The sequence below is a fragment of the Labrus mixtus genome, chromosome 3 (genome assembly GCF_963584025.1).
Source record: "Labrus mixtus chromosome 3, fLabMix1.1, whole genome shotgun sequence".
NCBI classification, from domain to species: domain Eukaryota; kingdom Metazoa; phylum Chordata; class Actinopteri; order Labriformes; family Labridae; genus Labrus; species Labrus mixtus.
In genome coordinates, this window is record NC_083614.1 from 2,868,507 (window position 1) to 2,877,981 (window position 9,475).

General features: G+C 44.7%; 1 protein-coding gene and 1 long non-coding RNA gene across 2 annotated transcripts in view; one reads left to right on the forward strand and one right to left on the reverse strand.

Moving 5' to 3' along the window:
• LOC132972058 (uncharacterized) overlaps positions 1 to 9,475 on the reverse strand; it is a 284,543-nt gene that overhangs the window by 117,109 nt on the left and 157,959 nt on the right. The gene's annotated exons all lie outside the window — the stretch shown is intronic.
• On the forward strand, positions 3,765 to 9,069 carry LOC132955568 (calreticulin-like). Its single transcript, XM_061028465.1, has 9 exons — positions 3,765 to 3,977; positions 4,711 to 4,812; positions 5,190 to 5,393; positions 5,493 to 5,587; positions 5,704 to 5,913; positions 6,719 to 6,832; positions 6,929 to 7,072; positions 7,198 to 7,290; positions 8,128 to 9,069. Exons 1-9 carry the CDS (start codon positions 3,884 to 3,886, stop codon positions 8,329 to 8,331), a joined length of 1,260 nt encoding a protein of 419 aa, XP_060884448.1. The 5' UTR covers positions 3,765 to 3,883; the 3' UTR covers positions 8,332 to 9,069.

A 9,475-nucleotide genomic window follows, 5' to 3' on the forward strand; every position in this document is an offset into this window, starting at 1 on the left:
AGGAGGGCGGAGTTAACACTTTTGACCAACTTCTTTCTAAATCCCTCTGTGTTCGCCTAGGAGAATGAATGTGTATGAATGGATGAGTTAATACTGATGGACTCTTTACACAGCAGCCTCTACCATCAGTGTGTGAATGTGTATGAATGGATGAGTTAATACTGATGGACTCTTTACACAGCAGCCTCTACCATCAGTGTGTGAATGTGTATGAATGGATGAGTTAATACTGATGGACTCTTTACCAAGCAGCCTCTACCATCAGTGTGTGAATGTGTATGAATGGATGAGTTAATACTGACGGACTCTTTACACAGCAGCCTCTACCATCAGTGTGGGAATGGATGAGTTAATACTGACGGACTCTTTACACAGCAGCCTCTACCATCAGTGTGTGAATGTGTATGAATGGATGAGTTAATACTGACGGACTCTTTACACAGCAGCCTCTACCATCAGTGTGTGAATGGATGAGTTAATACTGATGGACTCTTTACTCAGCAGCCTCTACCATCAGTGTGTGAATGTGTATGAATGGATGAATTAATACTGATGGTCTCTTTACTCAGCGGCCTCTACCATCAGTGTGTGAATGTGTATGAATGGATGAGTTAATACTGATGGACTCTTTACACAGCAGCCTCTACCATCAGTGTGTGAATGTGTATGAATGGATGAGTTAATACTGATGGACTCTTTACACAGCAGCCTCTACCATCAGTGTGTGAATGTGTATGAATGGATGAGTTAATACTGATGGACTCTTTACCAAGCAGCCTCTACCATCAGTGTGTGAATGTGTATGAATGGATGAGTTAATACTGATGGACTCTTTACACAGCAGCCTCTACCATCAGTGTGTGAATGTGTATGAATGGATGAGTTAATACTGATGGACTCTTTACACAGCAGCATCTACCATCACTGTGTGAATGTGTATGAATGGATGAGTTAATACTGATGGACTCTTTACTCAGCAGCCTCTACCATCAGTGTGTGAATGTGTATGAATGGATGAGTTAATACTGATGGACTCTTTACCAAGCAGCCTCTACCATCAGTGTGTGAATGTGTATGAATGGATGAGTTAATACTGATGGACTCTTTACTCAGCAGCCTCTACCATCAGTGTGTGAATGTGTATGAATGGATGAGTTAATACTGATGGACTCTTTACTCAGCAGCCTCTACCATCAGTGTGTGAATGTGTATGAATGGATGAGTTAATACTGATGGACTCTTTACACAGCAGCCTCTACCATCAGTGTGTGAATGTGTATGAATGGATGAGTTAATACTGATGGACTCTTTACTCAGCAGCCTCTACCATCAGTGTGTGAATGTGTATGAATGGATGAGTTAATACTGATGGACTCTTTACTCAGCAGCCTCTACCATCAGTGTGTGAATGTGTATGAATGGATGAGTTAATACTGATGGACTCTTTACTCAGCAGCCTCTACCATCAGTGTGTGAATGTGTATGAATGGATGAGTTAATACTGATGGACTCTTTACACAGCAGCCTCTACCATCAGTGTGTGAATGTGTATGAATGGATGAGTTAATACTGATGGAGTCTTTACACAGCAGCCTCTACCATCAGTGTGTGAATGTGTATGAATGGATGAGTTAATACTGATGGACTCTTTACTCAGCAGCCTCTACCATCAGTGTGTGAATGTGTATGAATGGATGAGTTAATACTGATGGACTCTTTACTCAGCAGCCTCTACCATCAGTGTGTGAATGTGTATGAATGGATGAGTTAATACTGATGGACTCTTTACTCAGCAGCCTCTACCATCAGTGTGTGAATGTGTATGAATGGATGAGTTAATACTGATGGACTCTTTACACAGCAGCCTCTACCATCAGTGTGTGAATGTGTATGAATGGATGAGTTAATACTGATGGACTCTTTACACAGCAGCCTCTACCATCAGTGTGTGAATGTGTATGAATGGATGAGTTAATACTGATGGACTCTTTACACAGCAGCCTCAGTGTAGGTGTGACCTGCGGTGTTAAAGCGCTTTGAGAAGTCAGAAGACTAGAAAAGAAATATACAAGCTCAAGTCTATTTACCGTTTGATGCAGGCCGTTCTCCTTCCAGCTGCTCACATGTAAAGTTCTGCACTTGGATTTTAGTGGTGACGGTGATTTTAACTGTTTGATGATTCCAGGGAGTTTTTTTCTTGCAGTCTTCGGTGAGAAAGTCGTACCAGGGTGTTAAATGTGAGGACTGATTCATGAGTGATCGTTTGAGTATCCTGTCTTTTCAGCCTCCTCACGAGGAACAGCTTTTTTTTATAGATCCTACATTTTAGGGAATTGTTCAAATCCAGAGGGTTAGGTTTGTTTAAAGCTTTAACTGTTGTCACACTGTTGTGAAAGCGTCATGTTTCAGAATCAGTTTTATATGAAGTCCATTCACCAGTAAACACGTGCCCATGTTTAGTCTTAATTATAAGATAAAACGTTGAATTAATTGGAAACCTTAGAAAGACAAAGTAGAAGCTGGTTGGTGTGAGCTCTGCTGTTTAATTTGACAAAGAGATATATTGTGAGCACACTGAGGTTTACTTACAGCTCCACATCAGATGAAACGTTAGTTTTTCTGGCGGCCTCACATGGGATGGCTTTTAATTACTTCATCTGTAAAAAACAAACAGATAAAGACACGCTGGTTGTTTTTTTTCCTGTTTGTGTTTGGGGACTGTGTTTGAGAGGGGCTGAATTCTAAAAATAGACTTTGGGTATTTGTTAGCAAAGGGCGAGACTGACAGTGTGATCAGTGTTCATCAATGGGAATAGGTTGAGGCTAACAGTATGTGTTAATGTGTAAAGTGAGGAGGGGGGCTTTCAAATGATCAAATCTTATACAAAGATAATATTTGTATTGGCGTTTATTGTCCCTTTATTTAACCATGGTGGCTCCCATTGAGATTAAGAACTTCTTTTCAAAGGAGACCTGGCTGAGGCCGTCAGCAGCACAAACACAAAGTCACAGAGAGACAACAACACTAAACCCTGCCTTAAGAGAGAACCAGCTGGAGTCAGTAGTTTAATCAGTCGAGCTAAAAAAAACATCACATCCTGTAGAGGTCTTTCATTTTACATTTAAAAACCTTTAAGGACTCCAGCTCTTACTTCAAGTCCTTCTGCAACAGATTCCAGGCTGAGGGTGCAGAACACCCAGAGGACCCTGCTTCTCTGTCTGAGCATTTGGGACTTTAGACTCAATAAAATCTTTATACAGTCTAAGTTTGGGACAGAAGCTTGAAGAGGTTCTGAGGACGCAATGAGACCTGACCGGTAGCCTACTTTTCTGCGTGATAAAAACACAGAGGTAGGGTCAGGAGCAGAGCAAAGATTAAAGGTGTACCAGAGCCATCCTACCTGAGAGTACACCTCACAATGAGTCAGAGCTACAGTAGCCTGATGGACCTCACACATGCATGGTAGGCTGGTTCAGTAATCAACCCCCCCCCCCCCCCCACCTGTATATAAAGCAAAAGAACCAACAGGTCTGTATCACCTGTCATCGTTCACGTCACTCCTTACAATCTCATCCATTTGGGCGCATGCGTGGTGGGGGCTGTGTGTCTACACAGTACTTTGCCTGCAGTTCCCTGAACACATCACGTGCGGCCCTCTCTCTCCGATCTCCGGCCGATGGGACCCGAGGTTTGCCGAAACGTAACTCGTGGTCTCCTTCCATTGGCCGGCCGCTGGTCCAATGAGACGCGGCCATCTGTGCAGGGCTCGCTGAGTAGCTGTTGAAATTCTCAGGTTACATTTCCTCGTCGCTCTTTATCAAGCTGAATCCTCCTCGGTTCTCCTCTCTGTAGCTCCCCGACCCCGGACCCGAAGCAGCCGACATGAAGCTCCATTTGGCGACCCTCGCACTCTTTGCATCGATACTGGTCCCCCTCGACGCCACGGTGTACCTGAAGGAGCAGTTCCTGGATGGAGGTGCAGTATTCTAACCTGTGTCATGTCTCCTATAGTCCTGGTTAGGAAGGATTGTGGTGTCAGAGTGTAGTGAGTCCATCCTTCAGGTGATCCTCCTCAGGGTCACTCTCTGTAAAATGTTTTGATTCATGTGTGTTCGTGAGTAATGCCAGAGACCCTCACGTAGGTACCCTGACATGATGTGAGCTAAACATGTCTAAATGAGTAAAACAGCAGCTCAATAATAATGTTCCTGTTTTATGTTAAAACAGAGGATGAATAAAAACATACAGCAGGAACACTGAGAAGAATAAAAAGAGGAGTTGTTATCTCTGAATGTCACTCCTCTGACTCTTTCACTTTTGATTTGAACCCTCATCAAAGCTTTCAGTCGACATGAAGTGTTTCTGCAGATGTTTGACTTTGACTCCGTTTGTTTAAAATAAAATGTTAAAAATCCGAACTATTAATCTGTATCAACCTTTAAAAACTGGAACTAAGAAGCACAGATGTGGATCTGATACAGATGTTATTACATACAACCCTGATGCTCTCCGAGAGGCAGTCAGTCATGTTTCTCTGACCTTTGACCTTTTTATGAGTGAGTTGCCTTTATGCAGTTTTATCCCCCGAATGCAGCGCGGCCTCTTTGAATGTGTCTTAAGTAATAAATGACTCCTTCACTTCACATACAGGAAAAGCCGGTCGGTCGGTAACCGGTCCAGTTTGATCTCTCTTTTTTTTTTTTTTTCAGACGGATGGCAAAGCCGGTGGGCCGAGTCGAAGCACAAGTCTGACTACGGCCAGTGGAAACTGAGCGCCGGAAAGTTCTACGGGAACGCCGAGGCGGATAAAGGTAACTCCTTTTTTATGTTCTGACAGAAATAGGATTAATCATTTCTTTAAGTGCACAATAAAAAGGTGAGCTTGTCTTATCGGGAACACTCTGCAAGAGGGTTCATTATGTAAATGTAGGGAAACCAGGTCCATGTGTAGGACAGGATCCTTCAGAGGCGCTGTGAGGAGGAAGTGATCCGGGTTTGAGACTTGAACAAAACCTGCCTTGGGTAACAATGTGCCCCCCCCCCCCCCCCCCGAGTGATCACATATCTGTGGTGTCATTCTGATGTCACCACATGTGGGGGGGGGAGGGGGGGGCTTGATGTTGACACACAGGAGGAACCTGATGCACGCTGACTGAGCCCTCATGTGTGAACTCTGTCCCCTCCACAGGTCTCCAGACCAGCCAGGACGCACGCTTCTACGCCCTGTCCACTAAGTTTGAGGCCTTCAGCAACGAGGGGAAGCCTCTGGTGGTCCAGTTCACCATCAAGCACGAGCAGAAGATCGACTGTGGAGGCGGGTACGTGAAGATCTTCCCCGCCGACCTCGACCAGAGCGACATGCACGGAGACTCGCAGTACTACATCATGTTTGGTGAGTCCTGTTTATTTTTCAGAGGCGCTGAGGGTCCGATTGAGGAGAGAGCCCTATGAAGGATTTGAATAATGTTAATAATTGATCGTGTGTGTGCAGGTCCTGACATCTGTGGGTACAGCACCAAGAAGGTCCACGTCATCTTCAACTACAAGGGTCAGAACCACCTCATCAAGAAAGACATCAAGTGCAAGGTAGGGGTCTCAGGAAGCCGGTCTCATGAAGTCTGCTTTAATCAGTCACACTTCAAAAGTGTCCTTTTTTTTTTCTTTTCTTTTTTTAACGTCCTTCTGTGTCTCCTTTCCCCCAGGACGACGAGCTGACCCACATGTACACCCTGATCCTGAATCCAGACCAGACGTACGAGGTGAGGATCAACAATGAGAAGGTGGAGTCCGGCTCCCTGGAGGAAGACTGGGACATGCTGCCCCCCAAGAAGATCCAGGACCCAGATGCCAAGAAACCCAGCGACTGGGACGACAGTGCCACGATCGACGACCCCAGTGACACCAAGCCCGAGGTAGGAGCAGCCGATTAATACGACGTGCAGAAAATCAGACATGAGACTCTTCAAGATCATTGATTCTTTTTTTAAAAAACTATTTAACTGAGCGTCAACGTTACATCCTGAAAGTATCTGTTAGCGTCAAAAATCTCACAAACTGAGTGACAAGATGCTTCATTACACGACCAGCTAGCGCCGCGCAGGAAGTGACAGCACTGTTTGGGATTGCTGGGTTTATCCACAAACGCCCTCAGATTCTCTTCTAAATGATCAGGGCTCACAGGATCTTATCGAGTGTTATTTCAGTTGGTTAACATGGACAGCTCTGTGTGAGTTCATGTAGGACATATGAGTCCTACATGTTAGTCAGCTGACAGCCAGCTGATCCAATCATAGCCTTTCTGCCTCCAGCCTGTGGGTCTCCCTTGTGGTGGGGTTTAGCACTGCGCTCTCTGGAAACAGCATTTTCTGAGCACAGCCTCAAACACTGATCTCATCTGTGCGTCCACTTTGTAATTAAAGGCTTACATTCAGAACTGGATTGTTCCTGACGGGCATCATGACATCACGTCATGTATTCATGTTTTTGATGCATTCTTTTATTTAAGAAAATACAAAAACAGCATTGGCTATAAAAAAAGAAATTGACAACAGAATCACTTTGTCCCCCCATTACACCTCCTCAACATTCAGTTTAAAGATGAAAGGACACAGGTTCATATCCTGTGTTGTGACGTCAGTCTGAAAAGGTTTAAAAACGTTTAAACTTTGAATTTAACATGAATCACTGAGTGGAAACACAAACCCCTCTGTCTTCCAGGACTGGGAACAGCCAGAGACCATCACTGACCCCGATGCCAAGAAACCTGAGGACTGGGACGAGGACATGGATGGAGAGTGGGAACCTCCTATGATCTCTAACCCAGAGTATAAGGTAGGTCTTCTGAAGAGGAGGACGTGCTGAGTCTGATTCATCACATAAATAAAGTGTTTCTGAGACGGGTGAGAGTAAGGGTTACTGTCTTTGCAGGGCGAGTGGAAACCCAAGCAGATGGACAACCCGGACTACAAGGGCGCCTGGGTCCACCCCGAGATCGACAACCCGGAGTACAGCGCTGACGCTGCCATGTATAAGTTTGATAACATCGGAGTGCTCGGCCTGGATCTGTGGCAGGTAACGACTTGACTCAACCAGCTCTGTCAGGATTTAATGATGGATCCTTAAAAAAAAAAAAAGGATATTGAGTGTTTTTGTCTTATGGAGTAGAAGATGTAAATGGATTTGGTTTCTCTGTTCAGGTCAAATCTGGAACCATCTTCGACAACTTCCTGATCGCCGACGACGTCCAGGAAGCCGAGGAGTTTGGGGAGAAAACCTGGGGAGTGACTAAGGTGAGAGGGGACCCAAATACTGAAAGTAGAGCCTCCTATACACTACACCGTCTACTCCAAACTCATCCACTCATCTCCTCCACAGGCTCTTTGAAGCATCTCAATTCTTTCAGATAGCAGTCAGTAGCAGGATGAACGAGAGGGGAAGTTGTGTTTCATTCTTTAGTGTTGTATCATGTTCCAGTCTGCTCATTTAAATGCACACATTTCAGACCGCCAGCTCGTCGCAGTGATCCATATTCTTCATCCTATAACGGATTAAGTAATTTGTGATTACACTGCCCGCCTCTAATACCTGAACAAGGCTCTCCTTGTAGGATTTCCTGCTAGCATGCTAAGCTAGGTTTAGCTTAAGAGAAAACCGTTTTTTACCTCAGGGCCATGAAGCTCAATCACACAAGAGTTATCATTCAAATGAACCCTGGCTGTCAGCACACAGGAATGTATTTATCAGGGCGCCGGATGGCTTAGCGGTTATGAAGCGTGCCCCATGTACAGAGGCTGTAGTCCTCGTTGCAGTGGCCGTAGGTTTGAATCTGACCTCGGCCCTTTGCTGCATGTGTTCCCAACACTTCCTGTCTCTCTGCAGCTGTCAGGAAAAAATGACCAAAAAAAAAGAAGAGAAATATGAACTACTACTTTACCTGCAGTGGGAGACCTTTTTTTAAAAAATTTTTTATAGCAGACACACAACATGTTGTTTATGAGCAGAGTCATGATCTATAGAATTGATTGATTACGTTGAAGCACATGTGAATTAAATGTGATGAGTAGCGGTCAGATGGTTTCAGAATGACCTGAACACCAAAGTTTAAACGGCTTGTCGTCTTCCAACAGGGACCAGAGAAGAAGATGAGGGAGGAGCAGGAGGACTTGGAGAGGAAAGTGAGAGAGGAGGAGGAGAAGAGCAAGAAACAGGACACTGAAGACGCTGAGGAGGAAGGAGGAGAGGAGGAAGAGGAGGAGGCAGACGAAGAAGAAGAAGGGGAACAGGACGAGGAGACGGAGGAGGAAGACAAGGAGATCAAAGATGAGCTGTAGAGGAGACGACTGGTGGACTGCAGCTTGTTCTTTGCAGATTAAGGAGAGAAAATCAGCGACAGCCCTAATGACACTGGCCTTTCATACAGCAGCCTTTTATTCAGGTGTGGGGGGGAGGGAGGCGTTGAACGCAGGGTCAGGTCAGATCTTTTTTTTATTTTTTTTTTATTGATTCCCTTGTTGCTTTTTTTTCCCCCAGCCTCCAAATTCGAAAAGGGACAAAGGGGTTTACATGTTTGTGTTTGTGTCTTCTTGGGTTCAGAGTTTTATAATTGAATGTGATTTACGGAGCGTGGTCAGTCGGACGCCGTGTGTATGTGCAGTTACAGGGAGCCCTTTACTTTTATTACTGCCTTTTGTTGGGATGACCAGTAAATTAAGGGTTCTGTGTCGTCTGGTTCTTGCACTTTTATTTCTCCCGTGTGATGCAGAACTGCTTTTTGTTTTGAGCCCCTCATAATTTATTCAATCTTCGGTTCCCTTAAATCAGCTCACACTCTGGATGTGTCCTTCCTGCAGCCGAGCGAGTGGTGAGTGTACGCAATGAGACTGCTTCAGACAAACTGTGATTTAGAGTTTCTCATTGATCTTGTGAATGATCGACGGTCCTGTGGGTGCAGTGAAGCTTCTCACCACAAGGAAACTTGTTTTTCACAGTCGCTCTGGACGTGTGAATGTTTGTTTCAGTTTGTCAAAAAATAAAAATGTAATCTGCACAAGGCAGAGCCCGGGATGACATCATTTGCTTCATTGTGTGTTTTTTTTAATGACTGCTCCTTTTTCACAGCTTTACTGTCTGCAGACTCTTATTTCACCACTAGGGGCAGCAGGTGATCATCATTATAACATTTAGATTGAATCTTATTGCTGCTTCTCAATCTCTTCAGCCTCCTGCTGAAATGCCATGATAAACACACACATGCACCAGGGGGGCCGTGTTCAGAGGGGCTGAATCTGAATCTGAATCTATGATTGGCTATTTACCCAATCAGAAGCATGACGTATTCTGCATTCATTTGTCCTTGGATGGTCCGAGTTTGGAAGACTTCAGTGGGTTAACATGATTTCAGTTTGGAAAGTCGGAATATTGTAACAACAAACATCGTGGATGCTACAAAGAAGATGTGTGACTGTCTCTGTTAAA

Excerpts from the sequence above, each read along its gene's own strand:
- LOC132955568 (XM_061028465.1), top strand. The coding sequence starts at position 3,884 with ATGAAGCTCCATTTGGCGACCCTCGCACTCTTTGCATCGATACTGGTC. Across the intron at positions 6,833-6,928 it reads TCTCTAACCCAGAGTATAAG|GGCGAGTGGAAACCCAAGCA; the intron begins GTAGGTCTTCTG and ends CTGTCTTTGCAG. Across the intron at positions 7,291-8,127 it reads AAACCTGGGGAGTGACTAAG|GGACCAGAGAAGAAGATGAG; the intron begins GTGAGAGGGGAC and ends GTCTTCCAACAG.